The 27983-nt window shown below is 54.2% G+C and overlaps 1 protein-coding gene across 3 annotated transcripts; it reads left to right on the forward strand.

The window, feature by feature from the left end:
- Positions 1 to 27977, forward strand: HELZ2 (helicase with zinc finger 2). 3 transcript variants are annotated; one of them, XM_063349957.1, is made up of 20 exons: positions 1 to 107; positions 6273 to 7420; positions 7520 to 7703; positions 8091 to 8198; positions 8853 to 9376; positions 9747 to 10379; positions 11426 to 12209; positions 12797 to 12872; positions 14251 to 17764; positions 18613 to 18698; positions 19105 to 19236; positions 19487 to 19654; positions 19922 to 20063; positions 20503 to 20619; positions 21206 to 21398; positions 22192 to 22326; positions 22575 to 22793; positions 23107 to 23263; positions 23702 to 23869; positions 24389 to 27977. In XM_063349957.1, the coding sequence occupies exons 2-20, from the start codon at positions 6411 to 6413 to the stop codon at positions 24511 to 24513; spliced, it is 8475 nt and encodes a 2824-aa protein (XP_063206027.1). In that variant the 5' UTR covers positions 1 to 107; positions 6273 to 6410; the 3' UTR covers positions 24514 to 27977. The 3 variants fall into 3 exon arrangements, with proteins under 3 accessions (XP_063206027.1, XP_063206024.1, XP_063206025.1); XM_063349954.1 differs by lacking the exon at positions 1 to 107 and adding an exon at positions 715 to 904; XM_063349955.1 differs by lacking the exon at positions 1 to 107 and adding an exon at positions 1237 to 1320.
- The last annotated feature ends 6 nt before the right edge of the window (positions 27978 to 27983 follow it).

Below are 27983 nucleotides of genomic sequence, written 5' to 3' on the forward strand. Positions count from 1 at the left end.
GAAGATAATTTTATTAGGTGGGAAGGCTGGGGCCCGGCCGCACCGCTGCGTGGAGCACAACATCCGTCCTGCGGGTCGCTGCTTTCCAAAGCCTCGTGTCCCGGCTGGTGAGACCATGTGCTGTGGCAGCCCCCGTGCTGTGGTGTGGTCCTGGGGCTGGGGAGGGGGGGTTAGAGGAACCTCCAGGGCTTTTTGCTTGGATGCGTGTGTTTTGGGGGGGGGTGGTACTGGGGCTGCAGTTTTAGCAGGGGTGCCGCTCTTGCCGGTTATCTGTGTGTACCACCCTCAAATTTGCAGCAGCGGAGGCAGGATGCTCCCTTGCGCTGCACTGGGCTGCTGTGGGTCTGGCTCAGTGAGGGGTTGGGGGGCCGAGGAGCCCCCACCTGAGCGTGGGGTGATGGTGCTTGTACCGTGGCACGTGTCGGCAAACCCAGGGTGCAGGGCTCTTGCCACCCAGGGTGTGGGTGCTGCCGCCCGATGCAAATCCGTCTGTGCTCGCCTCGCAGCGCGCTCGCTGCTGGGGGTGGATTTGAGTTTGATGGTTTTTTGGGTGCTTGTGGTTGGTTTGGGTTTGTTTTCTTCTCTGGCTGGAGGCTGAACTTTCTGCAGCAGGGCGCTCACCTCGGCAGGCGGGGAAGGGAATGGAAAATGAAAGTGGTGCTGATGAACAGAAACGAAATCGGCGTTTTGCCCTCCCCGCCCTTCCTCTCCGCCCCCCCCGCCCCCCACCCCAAGCCCTTTTTAAGCGGGGGCCGTGGGGCTCCTGCGCTGGCGGCGGGGCTGGCCGGGCTGGGGAGCGGGGCTGTCGCCGTGCCGCTTAATATTCGCTTTATTATTATTCCCTGGAGCCGGTACCGGCGCTGGACGGAGGCTGAGTGCGGGAGAGCCCCGACTCCCCCCGTGGGTGAGCAGCGGCCGGCGGCCCCGGGAGCATCCCCTCCGCGCTGGGGGGCTGCGGGGTGGGGTGGGGGGGGGTAGGACCGGGAGGGGTGTGGGGATGAAACTCGTCCCGGGATGCGGTGTGCGGGGTGGGGGGGGACAGGACCGGGGTGGGAAGCTGGTACCGTCCGTCCTGTTCGGTGCGGGCAGCGCCGCCCGCCCCCTCCCCAGCCCGGTACCGCCTCCCCCCGCCCCGCGGCCGCCCGGTGCCGGCTCCCCCCCGGTGCCGGCGGGCGGGGCGGGGCGAGGCGGGGCCGCCGTGATGCAATTTCCGCGAAGTCCGGCCCCGTTTTGAATGCGGGGAGGCCCCAGAAACGAAACCGGCGGCGGCGGCGAGTCCCCGGGACCGTCCCCCCCCCGCTCCCCACGGCCGCGGCAGCGGTGAGAGCGGCGCGGGGGGCTGCGGGATGGATGGGGGGCGGGGGGGGGGGGCGGTGTGGGTGGGTGTGTGTGGAGCACCCTGGCGTGCCGCAGGGCTCGGGGTGCTCCCGGGAGCCCCGCAGCGTCCTTTGGGGTGCTCAGCCCCCGCCCCAGCTGGCAGCATCCCCGCCCGAGCTGGAACCCCCCGGGGAGAGGAGGGGGAGCAAGGGGCAGGAGGCAGGTTTCGGGGTGCAAATCCCCGGGTTGGAGGGCAGGGAGCACCCGGGCTGGCGGGGATTGCACGGTGCCACCTTCGGAGAGCAATCCCCAGCAGCTCTTCGCTCCCCGCTGCCGCTTCTGAGCTTCGGGGATGCGTCTGGGAGCTCCCAGGGAACTTTTTATAGTTGGATAAAGCAAATGCAATACCTGGGGGTGCAGGTGCTTTGGGGCTGTGCACAAACGGGGGGGTTCGTGCCTGCCCACCCGCTCGGGCAGCGTGTTGTGGCTGTCACTTCGCAACAGCCGGGCCGGCAGGACCGTGCCAGCTCTCCGGGCGGGCTTGTTGAAAAAGGCTGGGGAAAGGAGGGGCCCCAAGAACTTCTGAGGTTGGTTTTGCCCAGGAGGGAAACGCCGGAGGGGCCGTGGCTTCGGTGCAGCCAGGATAACTGCAGGCGATGGGGTGGCACGGGGCAGCATCCGCGGGGCAGCTCCTCTTCCACTGGTGCCAAACCCTTCTGTCCAGCCCAGCCATGCTGGTCACTCGCGGGGTGCTGGGGGATGCTGTGCCGGTCTTGTACCGCTGCTCTGAGTGCTCACAGCCAAGAGGAAGAACTCCGTGGGTGCCCAGGTCCGGTCCTTGGCTGGGACTGACAACCAGGGTGCAGGGCTGCGGTCCCCTGAGGCGCGCGGTCCCCTGGCTGTGCCATTGGCCTGTCCCCATCCCCGCAGACAGCTGTCCCCGCACCCTGACCCACGTCACTTGCTCTGATCGAGGGGCACTTGGCTCACTCCAGCGTAGCGTTTCACCTAATCTCCTGTCAATAATTAATCGAGGCAAGACCTGACAAAAAGGCCACCTTCCTCTTGGTGATGGCAGAGCGGTACGGAGCGGCAGGACTCAGCCGCGGAGCCGCAATGAGTGTTTCTGCCACGGCCGTGCTCCGACTTGCCATTTGCAGGGAAATGTGATTATCCCTGGCGTCAGCGCAGCCCTGCAAGGCGCCTGCTGGGGGACGACGCTCGGATGTAGCATGGCCTGGCCCTGACCCGAAGCGTCTTCCTGAGCACGGAGGAAGTGCTCTTAGTGAGGCGGTGGCGTGGTTTGGTTCAGTTTGGTTCGGTTCGGTTCGGTTTGGTTTGCAGCGAGGCCGGAGCAGTGCTGGGCAGCCGGTGCGTGTGTCACTATTGTGAGAGAGGAAAATACTCGCCCCGATGGGGCTGTGAGCGGGTGCGGAGCTGGGTGTACAATAAACCAGCCTCTTCGTCTGTCAGAGCGACTCGTTTCACCCGTCAGCAGGATGCAAGTGGCTTTAAACCCCAGGCTGGGCTTTTCAGGACCACTGGAAAAAGGTTGTTTTTCTTAAAACGTACAAAATTCAGCTTGCAAATTGTGGTCTGTGGCTTGCTGGTAAATATTGCTCTCGCTGAGCTCCCATGTTCCTTGGAGCACTTGGATTTTGCCCTGTTGACATCAGAGTTTTATTATTGCTAACACAGTTATCTTATGTGGACCTCCCCGAGCTTCCTCGTGCCCTGCATCTTTCCTCCTCCCGGGCTTGGATTGCAAAAGCTCCCGGAGCCTTTTCCTTTTTTTCCTTTCTTCTCTGATATAAGTTGGTTGGAGAGAGAAAAAGGCTTTAATTTGGCGTCGGTGCTGGTGCTGAGCGGAGACTTTAAGTGGGGTTTGCACTTCCCCTTCCTCTTCCCTCCCACCTCCAGACCCAGAGCATGTTCTGGCAGCTTGCTCAAAATCAAAGGCTTTCTTAAAAAAATAAACAGCAAGGGAATTGACCCTTTAAAGGTGGAATATTCCCTCTTAGCTTTTTGAGACTGGAATGCCCTGTCTAGGCATGAATACCAATAACAGCCCAGCAGTCCTCTATGGTCTTTATGTGTAGTTTTTAATGCGTTTAACCGAGCAGGTCGGTGTCGTTGCTGCTGCAGGACCACGTCTCCTCTGGGCTCTGTGGCTGTGGATATGCCAGGACGAGGGAACTCGGCTCCTGCTCCATGGAGCCAACTTCCAGCGATCAGATTTCACCCTCTCTCATGTGTTTTACTGAGGTATTTTGGAGTTTGCACCAGTGACAGCGTTGCACACATGTTGCACAAATCTTGAATGTGAGTGCCTTTCCCAGGAGGGCTCATCCGAAGGAGGAGAATTCCAGAGGAAGGAAGGTGAAGCTGCTATCAGAGGGAAGGCGAAGTGTTCCCAAAGCCGCAGATGTTAGCCCCAAAACAAGCCCCTGTTCGGCCGAGAGCGCGCTGCTCACCCCCGCCGGCTTCAAAGGGGCTGAAAGGCTCTTGGAGGCCGAGCGTGACCTTGGGTCCCCCTCCAGGCATTCCCGCCGGCTGCGGTTTGTCCCCACCGGCCCCTCCGTGCCTCTGCCCTGGGGTCCGGCTTAACTCCAGCCTGTTCCTGACCTCCCGGGGAAAGCCGCGCGGGAACGTTCCCTCTTAGCATCGCACTTCGGACAAGGACAAACAAGTCTCCCCAGGCTGGCGCAGGAGGGATGTTTGCCCCCCCCCCAAGAAGGTGCAGGGGTTTCCCCTCCTGCAGCCCGGCACAGGGTCCCGTGGAGCCGAGCTGGGGGCTGAGCGTGTCTTCCCCAAACCGCTGCCTCCATTCCCAGCTGCCGGGAGTTTTGCACGTGTTAATGACCCTGTGGGGGTTCGGCAGGAGGAGCCCCCCCTGGGTGCAGGGTCCACGGCCCCATGCCAGCGCTGCGTTGCCTTCATTGTCTCGCTGGGGATCAGCGGAGCATCGCTTGGTGCCTTGGGCAGGAGACACAGCATCCCACTCCCTCTCCTGCCTTGTTGTTGTTTATAGGTGCTCTCCTATATTTTTATTGTTTCCCAAGTTATTTCATTTCAGTGCAAAGCATTTTCTCTGCATCAGGCAGCACCAAAACTGGCCCCAACCTTTTGTTTTTTGTTTTTTTTTTTTTGTGGTAGAATCAGAGCAAAGAAAAGAGTTCTTGACCCCTGCGTAGTGTCTGGGCTGGAGACACAGTTTTCTTCTGATGACCGTGGCCTTGTTACAGTCAGAGGATGGGGATACCCTGGCTCTCTGCCGGTGCCAGCCCTGCTCCGGGTCGGGGATGCTCTTCCTTATGCTCTTCCTGCGTCCACATCCAGCAGCTCTGCTGGGGCTTTGGGCACGGGAGTGCTGCAAGTAAAAGTTTGGAAATAAAGGCAGAGAGATGAGTCGGGGTGATTTAGCTCTCGCTGAGGTGATTTAGCTCTCGGTGATAGTGTGGCACAGTGACCCGAATCGTGGCGGAGGAAGCGCCAGCGGAGTCTCGCAGCTTACCGAAACAGAAACTGCCCAGCGCCAGGCTCGCTGCCAGACCTTGAGAGATAAACAGGGCTGGTGTTTATCCACCGAGCGCGTGTCCAACCTGATGCGCGGCAGAGGAGTAGGATTAGGTGATTTCTTCCTAGCTCGGCAGCAGGTGGGTGCTGTGGCAGGGGGATGGGGTGCAAGCAGCTCGCTAACGGTGAGCTGGGAGGGCGGGCGATGCTCCAGCCGCTTCCCCCCTGCAGTCCCGGCTCGGTGTTTGCTGCCTGGAGCTTCAAGTGGAGCAGCAGCTTCAGCGCCCCCCTGCCCGCCTCCCCCAGCACCCCCTTTATCCCAGCGGTGGGGAAAGGAGTCTTAATTAAAAATGAAAAGTATTTCTGCAGAAGCAGCACAAAGTTTGCCTCCCGGCTCTATTTTCTGCCAGACCGCAGCTGTAAATACCGCTCTTCCCTGTGTCTCTAGAGAGCTGGTCCTTCGTGACCGCGGGTCAGGAGCCCAAGACGGGTGCTCGGCACAAGGCTGGTGGCTTTGCCTGGCAGCAGACGCTGCCCATCAAGCTCCCTTCATCCCGAGCCGCGTGGGCCAGCCGGGAAACCTTACAGCATCATTCCCAGGGATGCTCCTGGCCTCTGGTTACCCAGGAAACTGCTGGCAAATGCCGGAGCCGGTGGCCGGGGAGGGCAGGGAGCTGTGAATCACCTTCCTCACTGCCGGAGCTCTCACAGCCGGATGTTTTCCAAGCTGTCGGCCGGAGGAGATGCCGGCAGGTCCCTGTTCCAGCATGCCCGTCTCCCAGCCTCGGGTGCTGTATCTGTGGAGCAAAGAGGGAGGTTGCTTATTAATTAATTCCAACTCCTCTTTTGTGCCACGGGGGGAGATAGGCTGGGGGGGTTGGACCTGGATTTCTCCCACTCGGCGTGGGGCAGCCGTGGGGCTGCCTGGCCAGAACCAGGGGAGAGAGCAGGAAAAAGAAAGAGAAAGTTGGCAGGAGCGGAGCGAGGCGGGGGAGGCGCCGACAGCGGGAAGAGGAAGTCAAATCGTCCGGCCACGGTCCGGGAGGAGGTTGGTGGCCGCTGTGGGGACCGTGCCGGGTCCTCCGGGGCAGCCAATGCTGCAGCCGGCTCTCCTGCGTGGGGTGGCAAATGCTGGCGGTCTGCAGGCTGTGGCACGCCGGGGACCGAGCTGAGCCCTGCCAGGAGCCCTCGCCGCTCGGCAACCTGGTCCCTGCGGGATGCGGTCCCCTGGGACCCAGGCTGGTGGGTGAGTGGGTGGGAGCAGACCCCAGGCGCTTGGGTACCACGGGTGAAGGTGTCTGGTGGGTTTGGGTGCTGGGTGAGGCTCCTGGCCGCTTGCTGGTGAGCGGGGCCAGGCTGTGCCAGTGCCTCGGCGCGCACCCAGCCAGGCTCCGGCTGATGTTTCCTGCTAAGTCGCTTGTTCCTCGTTTCTTTGTCAGGCTTTGTGTACTCACACCAATGGCTGGCAGGTACGTAGCGAGCTAGGACACAGCTGCTCCATGGCGCCTCCTCCCCCGGGCATCGCCTTGTAGGAACTTCCCGCCGTTCATTTTGCTCCGCTCAAGCCATCGCCGAGGATGCCAACAGCGAACGGCCCGGCGGTGCCGCTGGGCAACCTCCAGCAGCATCTGGAGCTGCGCCTGGTCTGCTCCAAGTGCAGCGTGAAGGAGAACGAGATCACCTACCAGCTGCGGGAGGTGGAGCACAAATGCATGTATGAGATCCTCCTGGCCCGCTGCCGCAACCGCTGGAGCACGGCCTGGAGGAAGGTGTCCAGGCGGCCGGGCTTCCCCAACCCAGCCCGCTACGCCGTCTGCAGGTACTACGTGGTGGGGCTGGGCTGCAGCAAGCACAAGAGCCAGTGCACCTTCGCCTGGAGCCCGGAGGAGGCCATGGTCTGGAACTTCGAGAGGGAGCAGCAGCTGGAGCGGCGCCGGCTGAAGGCGGCCGTGCTGCAGGCGCAGCTGGGAGGTCGCCCCGCCGCTGCCGCCGCCCCCCCCCACTCCGCGGCCAGCGCTGCCAACGAGATCGCCAGCGAATTCGGGGGGCACTTCCAGGAGATCTGCAAGCGTTGCTTCTTTGGCTGCCCCCAGCGCATCTCGGTGGGCGGGCAGGGGCGGCTCTGCGAGTCCCACCGGAGCTGGGACCCCCTCCTGGTGCACGTGGTGTCGGACAGCCGGAGGAAGGAGCAGTACACCGCCATCCGGCCCTGCCCCGAGTTCATGCCGACCCTCAGCTACTGCCGGTTCGTCTCCAGGGGCCAGCCCTGCAAGCACAGCCCGCAGCGCTGCCAGTACGCCCACAGCGACGTGGAGATGGCCATCTGGGAGGCCGAGAGGGAACGTGGCTTGGTTCGCTCCGACCTGCTGCCGGCCACGGGGACCTGCATCACCAACGGCGAGCCGGCGGCGCCTGCACCCGTGCACTTCTACTGCCGGCTCTGCCTGGTGACCTTCAGCTCGCAGGAGAGCTTCGAGAGCCACTGCTCCTCCATCGAGCACGTGCAGATGCTCTCAGCCGACACCTCTGTCCAGTGGGTCCACCGCGCGCCACCGCTGGGGGTGACCAAGTTCTCGCTGTGTAGCAGGTAAGGCATCCCCCCGGTGCGGCGGGGAAGAGGGCAGGGGAAGCCACCAGCGCCCTGTGGACCCCCCCACGCCACCATGGGACACCTCTCTCCCGACAGAGCGGAGGTGTGCGAGATGGGGAACAGCTGCACCAAGGCTCATTCCACCGAGGAGCTGCAGGAGTGGATCCAGAGGGTGAAGGTTGCCATGAAGAAGAAGAAGCAAGCACTGAAGGAAGGGCTTTTGTCCTACCAGGACCGGCTCATCGCCGAGTATCGGACGTGCTCCAACGAGGTGTTGGTTGTAAGTCGCGGGCAGCGGGGTGGGAGCGTGTTTGTCCGCTGGAGCCCAGCGCATCATGAGAAGCCTCTTTGTAAGAGCTTGCGAACGGAGGGTACCGCTCGCCTTTCTGACGGTGATGCCGAAAGGGATGTTGTGTCCCCCTTCCTTCACCCGTTTTGAGGCAGCAACCCGAGAGCCTGCCTGGGGTTCCCAACCACATGCTGTGCCGTGGGTCCTTTCGTTCCCCCAGGCCGCTGCGTGGGGACGCTGAGCAGCGGTGGGTGAGGACTGAGCATGAGGATTTACTGACGGTCCCCTCTCGGGAGGATGCAGTGTAAAGGCAAAGGATGAAGCGCGCGTCCGTGGGATGTTGCCTGCAGTCCCGTTCCTCTCGTGTCTCCCCCACAGATGGCTGAGCACGTCGAAGGCGTCAGAGTTGTGTGTGAGCAGCCCCTGCACGTGCAGTTGGAGGACAGGAAGGTGAAATACCGCTGGAAGTTCAGGGTCCACTCCCAGGTGAGCCCTGCTCCGTGCAGCGGGAGGCTGTGAGCCGCTGGCGGTGCCTGCCACTGCGCACAGTCCTTGTCCTTTGGGGTTTTTTTGTTTGGTTGGGTTTTTTTAATTATTATTTCCATAAGGGGCAAAAGGATAGGGACTTTGGAATGTCCAAATGAGGACGCGTGTTGGGTATTTGGGAGCAGCTCAGGCTCAGGTGATGCCTGAGCTGGGGCCATGTGTGAAGGGTGCAGCCACCATGTCTCCTGTCTCGTCTTGTGCGGTGGGGCTGGGGCGAACCCGGCTGCCCTCAGCACCTCCCACGTATCATCACAAATAACAAGATTCAGCTGCTTTCCTGCCCAGGATTCCGTGGGTGTTGGGGGCAAGAGGCTGGGTCTAATTGTCCTGTCCAACGTAGGAGATCTCCCATTTACAGCAAACTGGCTCAAAAGCTACAAAATTGAAACCTGAGTTTTTTTAAGACCTTAGAGTAATTGTTGCAGGAGGAATAAGCTCCTTTAAGGAGAATTTCAAGTGCGCTGTAGGTCTGGCATGGCGTTTGGTTCCTGCAGCAGCTTTCAGTAGGAAATGCTGCTGGGAGGACCTCATCAGCTGCTGGACTCTTCCCGTGGGCTGCCCTCACCATGTCCCTGTCTTCTCCTCAACTGGCAGATGCCTCTGCAGCACGTGGCGCTACTGAAGCGGGAACCTGGAGTCAACTTCTCCCTCTCGGGGAATGGGCTTTCCCAGGGCGTCCACTACCTTCGGGGGGAGCACGTGGCCACCCTGCCTTCCTCCCCCCCCACCGCGCTGGTGGAGGTCTGCATGGAGTGCTGCACGCTGGGCGTCTTCGAGCAGTGGGTGGTGTTCGACTTCGGCAGACGCCCCGTCCTCATGCAGAAGATCAAGGTGAAGGTGGGCCGGCGGGACACCCCCCAGCACGTCCCCAGCAGCAGGGAGAGCAGCCGCCCCGTCAACTTTGTGCGATGGGATAGAGGTAACCGGATCATCATTCCTAGCGTGCCAAGGACTGGTGAAGACGTGGATCTGCTGGCCAAGTACAAACCTCCTGCTCTCGCCCTGGACTACCAACGTGAGGCTGGTGCAACTGTTCCCATCACCCGTCTCAACTATCGCGAGAGGATGCACAGCTTCCTCTTCTGCGAGGAAGAAGCCGAACAAGCTCTGATTGCCAAGTAAGTGCCAGCTGTGGATCCAGAGGGGTTCCTCCTCGCCATGGACCATGGGTCCATTTCTCACCCTTGGGGCCATGCTGCCACTGGTGTCCCTGTCCCTTCTGGGTTGGGTCCTGGGGCGCCTTCCCAGAAAAATGGAAACCTTCCAAGAACGATGGCTTGCTGGGTAGTGATAGGAGGGGAAGGGCTGGGTCTTGTCCTGCAGCCGTGGATTAGCTAGGAGCACAGTTTCTGTCCCTGTGTGCTCGGGGCCGGCAGACTCTCCCTGGGTGTAGGCGGCAATCCCCCCTCTGCAGCAGGTCGGGGGGTGGGTGCTGCTGATCTGATGGGCCCGTTCTCTGCTCTTCATTCGGGCGTTTCTTCCTTTCAGGCTCAACCTGCGGGTCTTCATCTCGCTGACCCCCATGCTGCAAAGCCTCTCCATGGGGATGAAGTGTGCCCTCTCTGGTGAGCTGTTTGCTGAAGTGCCTACCCCTTACAACCTCTCGCCGGACACAGACGAGGGGTATCTGCTGAGCAGGTCTGTGCCCACTGCTTTCCTGGCACTTGACCCACCTGTAGACAATCGGGTTTACGAGGTTATTGTGGAGCATAAAGCCATCACGGAGAAGACCATCTGGCTACAGATACCAAAGAGATGCTGCTCAGAGCTGAACTTCAAGCCAAACACCTCCCACAAGGTGGAGATCCAGTTCCAAATTGACCAGATGCTGTTCCGGCAGTGGCACCAGGCTGTGGACCACCTGTTGGATGAGAAGCTGGTCCTACCAGATGTCGCCAGTTGCTCTGTCCCCTACTCTCTTGGGTCACCACAGAAAGGGAATAACAAGCAGAAACTAGCCATCTCCTTCATCACGGGCCAGGCAACCACCAGCCGGCAGGTCCCACCTCTTCTCATCTACGGGCCTTTTGGCACGGGGAAGACGTTCACCTTGGCCATGGCCACCATGGAGATCCTCAGGCAGCCCAACACGCGGGTGCTGATCTGCACTCACACCAACAGGTTAGAAGCGGGTGAGGGAAGAGGGAACCAGAGCTGTGGGCTGGGTCCAAGCAAGCTCATCCATTGCTTGCCTGGTGGGATGAGAAGCGAGCCGGTGTGTATGAGACGGAGCTGAGCTGCCCTTTTCTTATTGTGCATTTCAATTACCTGCTTAAATAAATTAATTTTTATTTAATATGTCTGTCGGCTGAAACCAGGACAATGTCTTAAACTCCTCTAGCACTCCCTGCTAGGAAGAAGTCTGGCATGGGTGGAAGTATTTGTGGAAAAGGCAGCATATTCCCGCCTCATTATAAAATGAGGATGGGGTTGGGAGAGACAGTTAGTTCTTTCTAGCCTTTACTGCCTACTGGAGGAAGTAGAAAGCTGTTGCCTGACCTTGCTGGGATAATACTGTGCTCTACTTGCCCGTGCAGACTATTGTGCTCTGTGCACATGCCAATTTTTTGACTTTTCCGGGGAGAGTTTGGGAAAGAGTAAATGCAGATCTGGTCTGACTGACACTGAATCTACCTTCAGAGAAACCAGGCCAAGATTGTTAAAATTAGAGCAGTTATGCTGAAAAGAGTGTCCACATCCGTTCCTGCAGGCTGTTACTGCCTTAGTTTTTAATGTATAATAGATGGGTGAGTGCTAATCTTAGCTTGTTTCAGGCTGGCTGCTTGCACTGAAGCTTCTTCTGCAGATCTTGTCACCTGCCCGGGCTGGGGATGGTTAGCTGTCAGTGGAGGGGTCTGTGGGACACAGAATCTTCTTGGGCACATTGCATTTTTCCATATGAGCATCGAGAGATGCCCTCGCCTCGAGTATCAGCTCCTATTTTAAACCTTACTCTCAAAATAGGCTTGGAGTTGGTGGCTGCGTAAACACCAGTTTCTTTGTGCATATGTGAATGTCTCCTGTGACGAGCGCGTTGTCAGCCAAGGCTGGGAGAGAGTTTGGGAACATGCTGGTGAACGATCAGATAGCGTGTGGGGATGATGGTCACAGCATTTGGGAACAGCACGTACAATTCCTTGATGGTTTCCCCCTTCGTTCCCCTCCAGTGCTGCTGACATCTACATCCGGGAGTATTTCCATAACTACGTGACCAATGGGCGTCCGTGGGCTGTTCCCCTGAGGATTATATCCACTGACCGTCCCATCAACCTGACGGACCCCATCACTCAGATGTACTGCTGCCTCTCGCCAGACCAGCGCTCCTTCCGCCACCCCACGCAGGCGGAGATCGACAGACACCGCATCATTATTACCACCTCCATGTTATCCAAGAACTTGAAGGTTGCCCGAGGCTACTTCACCCACATCATGATCGACGAGGCTGCTCAGATGCTGGAGTGCGAAGCTTTGGTTCCGCTCTCCTACGCCACTTTTCAGACCCGGATTATCCTCGCTGGGGACCACATGCAGATAACCCCAAAGTTGTTCTCTGTTGGGGATCGACAATCTGCCGATCACACCCTGTTAAACCGACTCTTTCAGTTTTACCAGAAAGAGAGGCATGAAGTGGCCACAAAGAGCAGGATCATCTTCAATGAGAATTATCGTTCCACTGCAGGCATAATTGAGTTTGTCTCCAAGCACTTCTACATCGGCAAAGGCAATGCTATCCAAGCCAGTGGGAACATCCCACCCCATCCCGAAATCTACCCGCTTGTGTTCTGCCACGTGTCTGGCGTGGCTGAAAGGGATATGTCCATGATTTCTTGGCACAACACCTCCGAGATAATACAAGTGATTGAGAAAGTGAAGGAGATACATCAGAGGTGGCCGGATGAGTGGGGTGTCCGAGATCTGAAGAGGATTTGTGTGGTCTCCCATGGCATGCAGGTATGTAGGAGAACCACGTGTTCCCCACCTGAAGAGTCTATGCAGGCACTGCTGACCGTTCTATAAACACTCCCTAATAAATGCTGGACTCTCTTTATGATAAACCTGTCTCTAGTGCTAGTAAAAATAGGGAATCTGCGGTCTTGCATGCCACCGGTGGTTTTTTGAGGCGCCCTCCATTTGGGTAGTATGTCCTGGGTGGTCGGAGTAGAGATGCCTCATGGTGGGATGGTTTAGTTGAAGATTTCTTTCAGCATCCTCTAGGCAGGTTAACTGTAGGGCAGACTGGGAGCACTGGCTGAAGTCAGCCCAGGACACGTGGCTGCTATCGAGAAACTTTCTTGGGGAACCTGCAGCCGAGAAGGGTGAGGGACCTTGGTGTTGGGTGGGGGGGCGTTTTTGAGCTGAATCATAGAATCGTTTTGGTTGGAAGAGACCTTTAAGGTCATTAAGTCCAACTGTTAACCTAGCGCTGCCAATTTACCAGTAAACCATGTCCCTCATCACTACATCTACACGTCTTTTAAATACCTCCAGGGATGGTGACTCAACCACTTCCTCAGTTGTGCCTCTTTCCTTCTTACCAGGTTTCTGCAACAAGACAAGAGCTGAGAAAAAAGCAGCTGCAAGATGTGGTGGTAGAGAACTATGAAAACTTGCCAGGTTTGTGTTTTGCGTAACAGCAGATCATTCCTAGCTGCGTTTTGAGGTCTTCTGTGTGCTAGGGAGAACTTTTGCAGTCATGTTGGTGGACAAGAGAGTCTATAGCAGCTACAGCCACTGCACAGCGGGCAGGGGGAAGAGATATTGGGTTGTTAACAGAGGACTTTCCAGCATTTTAACGTTGTCCTCCTTGCTAAAATGCAAAATACTGGCTGATCTCATGGCAAAATACCTCTCCGGGAGGGTGCACGCGGCGCTGTTAGGCAGAGGTCCCCTACCCTTCCCCGTGGCTCTGCCACCGCTGCAGCGAGTGGCCACAGCCCACCTGGCGCTGTTTGGGAGGGAGTGCCTGGAAATCTTTTGGCTGATTTCCATCCCCTTCTGGTTGGTAATTCTTTGATTTTTTTTATTTATTTTTTTTTTTTGTCCTTTCCTCAGCGAATAAGATTTCACACTGAATTAAATCTGCCCCCACCTGTCAACTCATTTCGAATATACGGACGTTGCTTTGTAGGAGGGTGCAAACCCTGTCAGTGCGATCCCAGGGACTTGAGCATGTGTGAATCATGTGAAAGCCCCGAGTCCCAGTGGGGGAGGCTAGTAATAGAAGGGAATTGAAACCAGGATGGCCTGAGGTTACCAGTCGCAGCAAAAAGAAAAAACTCACAGAACAGCTCACTAAAGGAGGAGTCTGCTCCTCTGAATGACGAGGGGGGGATAGGGCTGGTTTTATCCTCAAGGACTTAGTTTATGACTCATCCATGTTTTTATTATTATTATGTTTTTTTTATTGTGCAGCTGGGACTCCTCGTGGTGAGAATAACTGACCCCTGGGGTGTGTTTCTGATCTCCACACCCTTTCTTTGCAGTCTCTTCCCAGCTCTGAAATCACCAGGGTGCCTCTCGCTGTTTGTTATTTGTCGTGCGATCAGCAGGGCTGTCCTTGAGGGGAGAGGGATTCTTCCTTGAGAACGGTCACCGCTCTTGTTCCTGCGAGACCCCTCAGTTCCCCGAGGAGTTTAGGATTCACGGAAAACTATCCATGTTTGCAAGGAGTGGCTGGCGGGGGCTGCTCCATGGGCACTTGTGGCTGCACTGGTCCGGTGCCCTGCCTTTCTCCTGTCTCCACGCTCCCTGGTGCGTGGGTGGTGGTGGCCTCGTGGTGCCTGTCCATCCTGGTTCATACCTGGAGGCTCTCGCAATCCCCAAGAGCTGCTTTATTCACATCAGGCGACTCCTGTGACTCAGCCGAGCGAGGTTACATCAGCCCATGGCCACGTAACACAGTGTAGACGGGCAGAGCGCCGGGTGGCAGCCAGACAGGGTCTTCCCCGTTGGGTTCCCGTGAGTGACTTCTCCCTTGTCCCCTATGGTGCAGGGCGGGAGTTCCGGGTCATCATCATCAGCACAGTCCACACCAGCGAGAGCCTGCGCGTTTCAGCCTCCCACCACCTCGACTTCTTCAACGAAGCCAGAGTGCTCAACACCATCATGACCCGGGCTCAGTCACTGGTTATTGCGGTGGGGGATGCGGTGGCCTTGTGCTCCCATGGCCAGTGCAGCAAGGTATGGAAGCGCTTCATCCAGCAGTGCATCGAGAAGGGGAGCATCTTCCCGGAGGACCTGACGATGGCCCAGATCAAACAGGCTGCGTGCGACAAGGAGAGCTGGAGCAGGAGGAGCCCAGAGAGGGACGAGGAGGACAGCGATACAGATTCCTGGAGCTCCGAGGCTGAGAGCATGAATCCTGATGATCCCATCCTTCAGGAGCTCTTAGATGAGAGCAAGAACGTGCTGGTGACGGTGTCCGATGAAGGGCTGTTGAACGTGAAGACCGAGGCTTCAAACCTGTGTAAAGACAGGCAGGAATACGTCAGCTTCTCTTCTCAGATGATGCAGGAGTATCTGCACATGCACCCCAAAATGTACAAGAGATGTGAGCTGATCAAAGAAGGGTTCGACAGAGCTTCTGCCTTCACCCTCAACGACTCCCCTGCAATGACCATTCAGATCAAAGGCAGAGTTCACTGTGGGACGGCCTTCACTGGGGACGAGGTGCTCGTGGAAATCCTGCAGAACAGCACTGCTGACAGCAGCAGCCACCGCCCTCAGGGGAAGGTGGTGGGCATCTTAAAGCGTGCGGAGAGAGAACGGACCTTCATCTGCATGATGGATGAATTTGATCCCCGGGTGATGATACCCATCGATCGCACTGTCACCAAAATATTTGTCCCAGGGCTGAAAGAGAAACCCAATGTCATTCCCATCCGCAGGCTTGTCAATGGGAAGTACAGAGTGGTCAGCTGCGAGAAGATCAGCCAGGAGACGAGAAGATGCCAGTTGTTCTGCGTCCAGGTTATCTCCTGGCGGGAAGGGTTTTACTACCCTTTGGGGATAATAACGGAGATTCTGCATGCAGCATTGACTTTGGAAGAGGGCTTAAAGATCCTCGACTTGGAATATGGTTTGGAGAAGAAATACCCAGCTGCTGTCACCAAGGAATCAGCCAAATACACTTCCAGCAGCAAACTAAACCTCACCAAGGAAAATCTGAAGGACTGTCGGAGTTACCTGACCTTCACTGTTGACCCTCAAGGTGCCCGGGATTTGGACGACGCTATCAGCGTTAGGGATCTTGGGCATCAATATGAGATTGGGATCCACATTGCAGACGTGGCTGGCATCATTCCCAAAGGCAGTGCTTTGGACCTGGAAGCAAAGAAGCGGGGTGTCACCTACTACGCTCCTAACCAGGAGCCTCTGTGCATGTTCCCACCCCACATTAGCCAAGATGTCTGCAGCCTTCTGCCACAGAAAGATCGCCGGGTGATCTCCTTGTTTGTCACTGTAGAAAAGAAGACTGATGAGATGTTAAAGGGAGTCTTCACCGTCTCTGTGATCCGCTCGGACCAGCAGCTGTCCTATGAAGAGGCAGAGCTTTGCATTAAGGACCACTACAGGGGAGCGGCAGGGGCCCTACGTTTCAATACCGTGGAGGATTGCATAGCTGTGGCTTATCACTTCTCCAGGATCCATCGGAAGTTTCGGCTGCAGGAGGACTGTTTCTATGACCGGATGGACGAGGAAAGCTCCCCGGGTAACAGGGGGTCCCATCAGATGATAGAGGAGTTGATGATCATGTTCAACAGTTTTGTGGCAGAGTTCCTCACCAACCAGGAGGGGACCAGAAACATCACTCCTCTCCGATGCCAGTGCGAGCCAAGCCTTCAACAGTTATCACTCATGAAAAACAAGTACAGACACATCCTTCCCTTGTCCATCCATCTCTCGCACCACCTGGGAGAGGTGCCTCCTGGCCAAGACTCCCCTAACAATGTGGTGTTCAGTCTCCTGGCCCCGATCTGGGAGCACCTGCAGTCAGCTGCTAATGTCCGCAACTTCCACAAGATGATAGACCTTATTGTCACTGATGACATCCATCCGAAGCTGGCCCCTGTGGCCCTGGAGTTCAGGAGACTGCTCAGCCGCTCCTATTTCAGTCGCTCCAACTCCACTGTCCAGTCGAAAGCGGGCCATTATTCCCTGCACGTTGACTCGTACACCTGGGCTTCCTCTCCCATCCGCCGGTACATGGATGTCGTGGTCCAGCGGCACCTTCATTCCGTGCTCCGCAAGAAGCCCATTGTCTATTCTTTAGATGACATTGAGTTTCTCTGTCATGACTTCAACAGGAAGAATTCCCAGGCGGTGACGTATGAGAAGAGAGCCCGCTGCCTGCAGATGGCCACCCAGCTCAAGGGCCAGGTCCTGCAGAAGATCGCCTTCGTAGTGGATATCGAAGGGATGCAAAAATATTTTAAAGTCCTGTTTCCACTGAACAAAGAGAGTCTTCCAGATCCCCAGATAATTAACTACAGGTCTCTTCAGCTGATAGAGCAGCCCATGTTCATCCAGGAGAAGAGCAGCATCAGGCTGCTGTGGAAGAGGAGGGTGTACTTTGTGGAGATGACAAAGGAGCACAGCTTGCAGGAAGGACCTCTCCGCGACCTCAGCGTCACCTTCTTTGGCACCCAGACTTGGCAAGAGGTGCTGGCAGCCATCAGGAGGGAGGAGTTTGAGACCGCGGCCTCCATCCTTCAGAAGAGCAAGGACCTGTACCAGCGGCACGTGGGCTGGGTAAGGAAGAGCCAGTGCTCGCACTACACGGAGCTCTTCCTGGAGCTGAGTGCCGGCGACGCGCTGCGGTTCCAGCTCACCACGGATGTCTGCCGGGGCTTCCTGGTGCCCTTCGTGCAGCTGTGGTGCGTGACGCCGGGTTTCGACGTCTGCCTGCAGCACATGGAAAAGCCTATTGATTGCTTCTCTGCCTATGCCACCCTGCCGTCCAAAGAGAAGTACAAGCATCCGGCGGAGTATAGCAAGGTTTGGATGCCGATGAGCGCCATGGAGTCTGCTTCGTGTGCGGTAGCTGAAAATGACTCGATTGTCCTCCATGGTGTCAAAATAACCTGGGCGAAGCAAAGGACAAGCAAAGGACAGCTGCAAGGGAGTTTCCTCCTAGACAAAAAATTTTTGGAGGAGTGCTCCATTGAAGTGGACTTCAACTACTGTTACTTGTGCATTCGCCTAGGTGGGCTGAAGCTTGGGAGCCTTCAAAGCGATGAGGATTGCCTTAGCCACAGCCTCCAGAACCTGACTCTTCTTAACAAGGGCAGGTCAGAAAGCAAACTTACGGTTGATCCAGATACCTATACCTGGGTGGCTCACGGGGTCACTGAAGAGTTCAGCGACGATGAGAAGTCAGACAGGACTAGTCAGCAGACCATGAACTTTTACATCCGCTCTATGTCTATGGAGAACATCCCCGTGGAAATCTCACAGGCCTCTGCCAGGTTCACAGTGGAGCTCATACCAAAGATGCTGCCAGACGTGTAAGTGTGCTTAGTGGTTGTGCTCTGGTTGACCTGTCCATGCAGAGCAATGGCTTCTCACGGGACTCCTTTGCTGCACCCAAATGGGTTTTTCTCACTGGTGTGGCTGATCCCCCCCAAAAAACCTGTCTTTGCCCAGCTTCACTTGGCCATGCTGTTGGGCTGTTGATGTTTGGTAGGGGTGGCAGCATTTCTCAGATCTGTTCTCCACATGGCCTCTTGCTCTTCTGGTTGACCTTGAGAATGGGGAGACAGGGAAAGGTGCCGTGCTGAAATTTCCCTGGGCAGCTGTTTCTTATGTTATGGGATTGCTGCAATATGTGTCATGAAAGGCAGCATGAAGCACTGGATCAGGGTTTGCTTAGCAGAAGTGCTCCCTGATTTCCCAATCGTTCCCCTTTGTTGGTGCTGTGAAGCAAGATCTGCTCTTATTAAAGCAGAGCTGATGTCTGGTTTGCCCTTCTTTGTACACAGCATGGACTGCTACGCACCCACAACTGCGGTAGCTTTTTCAGGGCAGAATATGCTTCCTTTTGTATCGTGAGTTTTAGGAAAAAAAACCTGGAAGCTAATCCAATAAAATGGGGTGGGCCATAATAAAATGGAGTTGGGACAGAAGCTGTGCTTCTTGCTCTCAATGTCTTTGCAGGCCCAGCTCTTCAGACCGTTGAGAAATAGTCCCAGATGCAAAAGAGCAGAATAAGAGTTGTTTTGGTTTAAGTTCTTTGTGGATTTAATGCAACACCAAAACGGGGAGAAAGAATAAACAAGACAGTTGTACAAAGCTGTGTTACAATTTTTGCTATTTTAAGCTACATTCCATTCATTCTTATTTTTCCCTCTGTCAGACGGAAAGAAAAGGCAATTTGGAAGCTCGCGTATGCCTCTGAGCTTGCTAGAAGCATCGCCCTGGGCCACGAACCTCCTAAAAAAGGTAGGTGCAGATATTCACCATTCTTACCTTGTGGCTACTTGCTTCTGGCCGGGCAGGTGCCCTGGCAGCTTCAGCGGGTCCTTGCCGTAGGGGTTATGCTCCCGGACCAGGAGGTTCCCCTGCCAAGGGGAGGAGAGGAGCTGCCAGCCTGGCAGAGTGAAGGTAACGTGGGATGCCGGTCTGGAGGGTGGCACGGGTGATGTTTTAATCCCTAGGACCCACAGAAGAAGGCTCACGGGCAGAACATCTTGGCACAGGACAAGGATTCCTTTTAGGTGGCCTTGTAAATGGGCCATGATTGCTTGGTACCTACTGCATCCTCCTGTTGAATCCCTTGTGTGCTGTCTTCAGTAACCTTTAAACTTGTTTTTTTTTTTGTTTTTTTTATCGCTCTTTGCCGTAACAGTGACGACGTCCAAAATCCTGCATCAAAAATCCTTTGATCTCCCTGGCAGCCCCAGGAAGCTTAACCACAGTCAGAACCAGGCGATTCTAATGGCTCTGAGAAAACCCTTCACACTCATCCAAGGCCCACCAGGTAAGGCCAGGGGGGACGGCACAAGTACAGGCCTACTTTGTTATGAAAAGCAGGTTAGAGTTAATCTGTTGCTTTCCGGAGGACCCTTCCCGAGACAGAAGATGGTAGCGTGGGTTGGCATCACCCACAGCTCTTCAAGGCAGTCCCCTCAGTTTTTGATTTTTTTATGTCATGGCTGATCCTCCAGATGCTGATCTAGAGCATGGGTGTCACGGTTAAAGTGTTCTCAGCAACCTCCTTGTTTTTCTAGGCACAGGGAAAACCGTCGTTGGAACTCACATTGTCTACTGGTTCCATAAGCTGAATGAGGAGAGCGTCGAGAAGGAGCAAACACCATCCGCTGAAGAAGAAAAGCCCAAGGGGAGAAAGTGCATCTTGTACTGTGGCCCGTCCAACAAGTCTGTTGATGTTGTTGCTGGTAACTATCGGTTTTAAGCCCCCGAGTTGGCTCGTACTGGTGGGAGGGAGAACATGTGGCCGTGAGCAGGAGGGGCAGAAAGCGGGGCTGGTCCTTGCAGAAGATCCCTCGCTGCAGGGCAAGGACCGGTGAAGGTGGGGTTGGTGAACGAGGGGGTGGGGAGAAGAGGCAAGTGCCCGGCAAATGCTGGGCACCTCACAGGGCAGGAGCTTTCTCAGCGTCGCCGGTGCCTGGTGCTGCCTGAGCAGACCTCTTCTCCTTCCCCAGAGATGCTGCTGAAGATGAAGAACCTGAAACCACTGAGGGTTTATGGGGAGGCCATTGAAACGATGGAATTCCCGTACCCGGGGAGCAACCGGCACCTCTACCGCAAAGCCTTGCGGGATGCAAAACCAAAGCGGGAGCTCAGGTAGGACTGCATGGCCCCGCAGGCTGCGAGAGCGCTGGGGAGCGATGTTTTCTGCACCGGTAAAGCCGAACAAGCCAGAACAAATGTGGTTTCCACTCTCTACTGTGGAGCAGCACTATTAACCTGCTTTGTACTTAATTTTTTCAAGTGAAGGTGTATAGTCTAATGTAGCACCTAGTCAGGAAACACCCTAGATGTTTTCAACTCTGTTTTGAACAGCTCTAAGTGTCTCTGACTTCATTCCTGCTTGCAACTACTAAAGAAAGGTGGTTGTATTTTGTGTCCTCGAGGGTGAGCTCTATAAAGATGGAACAGTCTGGCTGTGACTTCTTTAGCTAATGGGGTTTCTCCACATAGACAGACGTGGTATACTTCACTGTACAAGAGATCACTTGGGTCTGTGTGGGGAAAAATATTTATATATTGACTCTTTATTCAGCGAAATAATCCTGCATCATCGCATCCGGCGGCCGCCCAACCCTTTATGGCAGGAGATCTGTACCTTTGACGCTCGGATGAAGAAAGGAGAGCTTATAACAGAAGAAGAAACAAAGAAGTGAGTAGAAAGAGACCCTGGTGAGAGATGGCTGACTCTGGCCTTGTGCCACCTCTGAAGCGCTGCCTGAAGGAGCGCAGCGCAGCAATCTCCTTCCCCTGCGAGAAGAGGTTGGGGCTACACTTGCTGGGTCTCAGCTGACACAGACTCGTAGGCTGCGTGAAAGTCAGCGCCTTTGTCCTGGCTCATGCAAGGCAAGGGACTAGGTGACAGCATCGAGGTGGATTAATCAAGCTGTGTGTTTGGAATGATGATAAAAAGTGATTAGCTCAGGGTTAGTGGTACAGTGCAGAGCATCCGCATCGCTTCTGCTCTGGTGCTGTTGTCCCTCTGGACCAAAAAGTCATACTGTGCATGTGTGACACTTGCATCCTCCACCCTGAGCCCCTGCCCTGTTGAGTTCAGGACAAAGTGCATTTCCTACAGTGTCCATCCAAAGCCCTTTTCTGGAAACACCAGCTCATCCTGGGTAGGGAGACGGAGCCATAGTCATTTGGGAAAGTGTAGCCTCTGCCTGGTTCCTGCATGAGGAACCTGGAGATGTTTCCCCTATGCGTGACCTGGTGTCTTCTGCATCAACCACCAGGTACAAAAATCACTTGTCAGCTGCTCGTGCCTATGAACTGGCAGGCCACGATGTCATCCTGTGCACGTGCTCCGCCGCATCCGCCTCTTCCCTGGAGCAGCTCAATGTCAAGCAGGTAATCATCGATGAGTGCGCCATGTCCACGGAGCCTGAGACCCTCATCCCCTTGGTCAGCCACCGCCATGCTGAGAAGGTAAGTCCCTTCCAAAGATGTGTCTCTAGGATGGCTGCTCAGGGCTCTCAGACCTTTGCATGTCTTCCACCCTTACCATGCTACTCTTCCAAGTTTTACCAGGTTTGAGGGTTGTTCTTGGTGGCATCTATGATGGTGCGTCAGTGTCTCAGCCTTCAGGGAGTTGTTTTCTATGGGGTATAACTTCACTAACTATAATGAAAATCTTGAGGCACAGAGAGGTAGATGCGGTACGTAAGTATTCTCACTAGATGTATGAGCTGTGCATTATCTGTTCGTATCGCACAAAGCAGAGTCGTAAGACCTGCTGTAGGCCTGAAAGCTGTGGTGGAGAACTATTGCATCTGCTCACCTCTCTGCTGCGTGCATCAGTTCAGCTCCTTGTCTCCAAACAGTTACACCCATAGTGTCTCCTCTAAACTTCCTCTTGCCTTTCTGCAAGAGAAACCAAGTGGTGGTGTGGCTGGATTTTTGGTGCTTCTTTGCAGGGTGGGTGTCACTGCCACCAAAAATTGTGCTGGCCCAGGTAAAAAGTATTGACGTGACAAGAAGCATGGAGCAGATCTCAGCAGACTTACTGCATGATGAGTTCTATCGGAAGAGAACTAGGCTCTGCATTATCTGGGTCGAGATCTTTATATAAGGCCCAACATGGTTCCTTGATTGAGGTTGCTTTAACCATAACAGAAATAAGGAGCACCAAATGTCTGTGTGCAAATAGCTTTTCGAAGAGCTGAATGCCTTCACCAGTGCCACCCACCCTCATAGCTGAGGTGTCCACTCTTCGTTTCAGGTTGTTTTGCTTGGGGATCACAAACAGCTGCGGCCTGTGGTCAACAATGACTTCTGCAAGAGTCTTGGCATGGAGACGTCTCTCTTTGAGCGCTACCGGCATCAGGCGTGGATGCTGGATACGCAGTACCGCATGGTGAGGCCCTCGAGTGGATTGTCTTTTCTCTATCACAGAAAACGCTGCTATCGGGGCTTGCCTCAAGCCACTGGGAAACAGATATTCTCCATTAGTGCTTTCCTGTCCTAGAGTGATGAACAATGCCCTCGCCCGGTGCTGGCTTGTAGCACAGTGGCATTGCAGGTGAAGCCTGCCCAAAAAGATGCTGCAGGTTGAGAAGTTCCTTGGTTTTTGTTCACCTCAGTTTCTCCCCTTTTCTCTCCCAGCACAAAGGCATTTGCGAGTTCCCATCCCAGGAGTTTTATGAAATGCGGCTGAAAACGTGTCCCCAGCTTCTTCGTAAACCCAGTGTCTTCCACCACAAAGACAATGGCTGCTGCCCCATCATCTTTGGGCACATGGAAGGGAAGGAGCAGAGCCTCATGATTTCTACTGAGGAAGGAAACGAGAACTCCAAAGCTAACCTAGAAGAAGCGGAGCAGGCGGTGAGGAGGGTCCTGGGGAATTGCTGGAGATGTACAAGGGAGGGTTGTTGTGTTGGGTGACTCTGGGGATCATGGTGGGATGATGGGTAGTGATACAGGACCAGGATCAGTGGGGTGCAGTATCTGCCTGGCGTCTTCTTGGGTCTGGAGCACTCCACGATGTTCCTGGCCAGAGGCAGCTGTAGGGAAGCGTGACCCAGGGCAGGGCAAGCAGCGCAGCCGGGCACCATGGCTGCCCTGGGGACAGGCTGCTGGAGGACTGGTTCCCTCCAGCCACCGCGCTCCCAAGTGAGCAGGATCCTGCTCTCCCCAGGTGAGGATAGCGAAGCAGCTGACACTAGATGGCACCATCCGGCCAGAGAACATCGCCATCCTGAGCCCCTACAACGCCCAGGTGTCCGAGATCAGCAAGGGCCTCCTGAAGGAGGGCATCCGTGGAGTGACCGTCTGCACCATCATGAAGAGTCAAGGTGAGCTGGCAGGAGAGGGGGGGGTTGGTTCTGTGCTCTCCTGCCTTCCCCAGAACGGAAGCAACCTATCACAGAGACGGTCTTTGAGCAAGTCCTACACCAGGGTCATTTCAGCCATGGAGGAAGCATCCCTGGGCCAGGTTTCTGGGTGATTTGTCATTGTAATAAATCCTTTGGGAAACTCTGGAGTGCCCAGGCAGGGTGAGACCGATGAAGGCAGGGAAGTGGAGGATGTCAGAAGGGGGTGTTAAAGAACTGCCGTAGCACATACTCTTTGGAGAGCAACGACCAGGGGTCCCATGGCCTCCAAAGCTAGAGAAACCCAAACGGTGGCTGCAGTTTTGTGGGTCTCGCTGTAGAGAAAGGAGTGTCTTGTGGGGTGGAGGGGAGGCCAGATGCTTCCTTCTAAAAAAAAAATCTTTCAATTCTGCTTTCTAGGAAGTGAGTGGAGATACGTGATCCTGTCGACCGTACGCTCCTGCCCCCGATCAGAGATTGATAAGAAGCCCACAAAGAGCTGGCAGAAGAAGTTCCTGGGGTTTGTTACTGACCCAAACCAGGTCAATGTGGGCATCACGCGAGCTCAGGAAGGACTCTGCATTGTAGGTGGGTCTCCTGGGAGCGTGCACAGGCCTGCAGGGGAACAGGATGCTTGGATAAAGGGGTGGAGATCCAAACTAGTATAACCGATGGCCTTGCTTTATTCTTCTGCCCTTAGGCTGTCTGTGGTTTTGTAACTGGGCTATCTGGGAAGTCTGCACAAAGCAGAGATCCTGCGTGGCTCCGGTACAGCATGTATAATTAGTTTTTCTCACCCTCTGGTTTGGACCACGTTGTTTCCATCACTTGCATGCTAGAGCTCTCTCCTAACAGCATTTGGCTGCTTGTTTTCCTCCTAATCACGCAGATGGGCTGCGGTGTGTAGGGGAGCTGCTCGCAGATATGACAGCACTGTAAAGGGAGCTGGGATTCCGCAGAGGAAATGTCCGAAGGAAATGTCCCTGCAAGTTATCCAGCACCCTTAGGCTAGAAATGTCAGACAGAACTTTCCGTGACTGGTCTGTGATGGTATCATCCAAGCCTTTCCCGGCCACTAACCCGCTGTCCCCATCCCCGTGCCAACAGGGAACCGGTACCTCCTGGAGTGCAACCCTCTGTGGAGGAGGCTGCTTCAGCATTACCGACAGCACAACTGCTCTACTGCAGCCCAGGGGATTTTTGTCAGGAAGACTTCTTCCATCCGCCGATGAGGATGGGTTGCAGCTCGATGAGCTCGTCCCTCTCTACCTGAACTGCGTTACGTGTGCCTTGGGAAGGACGCAATCTTTCCATTATTTAATGACCCATGGAGCCAGCATCTTCCCCTGCGCAGCGACAGCTCAGCTTCAGTGTGTGCTTTGGCGTCGTGGGGTGGTTTCTTTTTTTAATCAGTGCAACCTTGGACAGGAACTTTCAGCTCTAGCAAACCAAAAATCATTGGAAATGGATGGATGGGTGTGTGACTTTATTGATGACACTATTTTTGTAACTGTAAGATGCTCAGCGGAGCCCCCATCCTATCTGCCGGTGCAGCTGCGTTTTGGGGACCAAATACTCAGTCCATTCATCGAGGGTGGAATGACCGTGTGCAAGCTGCGATTTGCCATAGAGGACCAAAGCTTCTGGGTACTACCACTCATTTTAAAACCAAGGCCAGGGAATTTTTAAGGCTTCTCTTTTTCTCAAAGCAGAAAAACAATTTGTTTTGGTTTTTTTTTGTTGTCGTCATTTTGTTTTTTTTTTTAAATGAAGGAAGAAAGCAAAGAGAGAACCACGTACCTCTCTTTGTCTAGCCAAAACGCTGTTCTCCAAGTGTGTAAATATCACAGAGCCGAGGCCAAGTTGATTTTGTAAATAGATTTACTTATTCTTTCTACAAAGGAGGTTGTCCTCACCAGTATAAAGTTAATGAAAAGCGAGGACCGCTCCTACCAGGGACCGTTGGAAATTGTAAGCATATTTTAAACTGTTCTGAGTCTTATCTGAAATCTCCTCCTGTAAAAGCCCCCCTTTCCTACTCCAGATTTTTTTAAAGCTGCTTCTAATTTATTAACTTTTTAACTCTGTGAATTCGTTTCACAGCCTTACGGCCTGAGTTTTTAAGAGCGGGGATGGAAATTTGATAAACGTACCACAGCATATTTGTGTATAATGTGTTTTTTTTCTATTATTATTATTATTATTTTAAGTAGCCAAACTGCTGTGAACTGGAAGCTGTGATTCACTAGAGAAGGCTGCTTTTGCCCGGTTACGTATGGCTGATACAGATGGGTAGCGGGGAAGTGGTGCTCTCTGCTGAATCACGCAGCTGCTTTTGTGAAGGTTGATAGTTTCGAGGGAGGGTGTCTTTTATCTCATTTCAATTCTGAATGTATGAAGTGCCTGCCTCAGCTCTCCCCAGGACCAAGCGCCTGGCCGTGGCGAAACGTTCACGTGGGATGGAGCCAAGATGCAAACACGATGGTTTTGCAACAGGTATATACTGTGCTGGGACACGAGTCCTCCTTGGCCTAAGGGAGGGGTCCCCGTGACTTCACAGCGCCATGGCAAGGGTGAATTTTGTCCTGTTTGCAACTGAAAATGCAGCATGGCTCTTTCCGGTGTGGAGGAATGTGCAATAAGAAAGCGTTGTGTCTGGAAAAGTCCTTATTTAACGCTGTGTTTCTTCTCATGACTGTGTTAAACTTGACTCGAGAACCTATGGGGAAATTTGGTTCTTCTCTTCCTTATTTTAAAGTACCTTCCTGCACTTCTGCATTTGGTGGGCTTGATCTGTACGTTAGAGAACCCCCAGGCTTGCTCTCGTCTTACTGAAGCGTAATATCGGGCATATGGCTGGCGATTCCATAAGGGACAAAAGCCTGTAGGAAGTACCTCCTGCTGGTTCTAAAGATGCTTGATAAAAGCTGGTAGGATGTAAAGTTCATTGTTCTTCTTTGAAGTCATCCCACCTGGGATCTTAAAAGACTCTGCGTCAGCCTGATTTTGCATATTGCCATTGCAAATTGCAAATATTATTACAATTCCAAAATAAGCTTGTATGGGAATCATTTTGTGGACTACTGAAATACAATCGTGTATCTCCAAGATGATGTGGAGAATTGCAAAGGCGCTAGAATTGTTGGGATAAATACTTTAGCATGGTGCCAGCGTCGTTCTTGGTCCCTTTAGAACCAGGGGGTCTCATTTTCATGACCTAACGTAAGTGTAGAGTTTCTCCCCTCCTTTTTTTGATGGTTATTTCATTACACGTAACACAAATGAGGAGACTCAACCCAAGCGTAGTGGCTTAGTCCAGTGCTCTTGTATGGGGTTTGGTCATGTGTTTGTATAGACCAAGAAAGATGCTTCAAAAAGTGTCGTCTTCTGCCCTTAGTGGGGGGAAAAAAAATGTTTACTGCTACTCCTTGGAGACTAAAGCCTAGGCTGAAATGCTATGCTTGGTCACCTCTGTGTTGCAAGACAATATACATATATTTTTTTTAACTCTGAAGATGCATTTTGTACCTGGTGCTTAGAATTGGGCTGTGAGCAGGTACCCGTAGAGTTGGTCCCGCAGCTGCAATAGTCAGGGATAGCAGAAAGTGCAATTAATGAAACTTTTTATAGACTGTTAGCACCAGCTGAATATCGTGTTCTTGCCCTTGTGCTCGTGTATAGAGAGAATCATAGAAATGAATAGAGAGAAAAAGTTCAAAGTAGTCTGGTTTCATTTGCACACAGAGCTTTGAATTTACTTTTGAAAGAATTTTATGTTCAAGCACATATTCTTAAAATAATTATAAAAAACAAAACCAACCAAAACCACCAAACCTTTGGTAATTCCAGTAGGAAACCACTGGCAGCATGGTGTGGGTCTCTTCTCCCAAGTAACAGGCGATAGGACAAGAGGAAATGGCCTCAACGTGTGCCAGGGGAGGTTTAGCCTGGATATTAGGAAAAAATTCTTCACTGAAAGGGTTACCAAGCATTGGAACAGGCTGCCCGGGGAAGCGGTTGGGTCACCGTCCCTGGAGGTGTAGGTGTAGCGCTGAGGGACATGGTTTAGTGGTAACTTGGCAGTGTTGGGTTAACGGTTGGACGTGATGATCTTAAAGGTCTCTTCACAACGATTCTGTGATTCTGTGGTGCACAGGCCATCTGTTCGATCACAGGCTCTACCTTTGCCGCCGGCTCGCAGACAAAAGAACATTGTTGCGGGACACAAATGTGGGCTCATCCAACAGGGTAACTTAATTTCCTCGGCACTAGGCAGAGCTGGAGCCCAAGCTGAACGCCGGGAACCTGCGCACGCAGCAGGTCCATGCAGTTGCAGTCATCACCATGCGTCCTGCTCCGACTGGCAGTGAAATTAGAGACATCCAGAACTAGGAAAGCTCTCCTGGGCTCCAGCTGGCAAAGGAGAAGCCCACTGGACTGTTTTTGAGGATTTGGACAGATCTGTGTAGGACGATCAATTTACTGCAATAAATTGTTGGGTTTTGTTTTTTTAAATAGAAATGAAATGTTAAGTGTCATGAAGTGTAAATCAAGGCTAACTTGAAATGTGGCGGGTTTTTATCTTTTGTATGTCTGTGACTTGCAGCGAACCTCAAATGACGTTTTGGATACAAATATTTCTACCTGCTTCTACCATTTCTAAGAATGAACCTCAACATTCCTTTTTTTGATATTTAAGCCA

This window comes from Chroicocephalus ridibundus, chromosome 12, assembly GCF_963924245.1.
Source record: "Chroicocephalus ridibundus chromosome 12, bChrRid1.1, whole genome shotgun sequence".
Classification (NCBI taxonomy): Eukaryota; Metazoa; Chordata; class Aves; order Charadriiformes; family Laridae; genus Chroicocephalus; species Chroicocephalus ridibundus.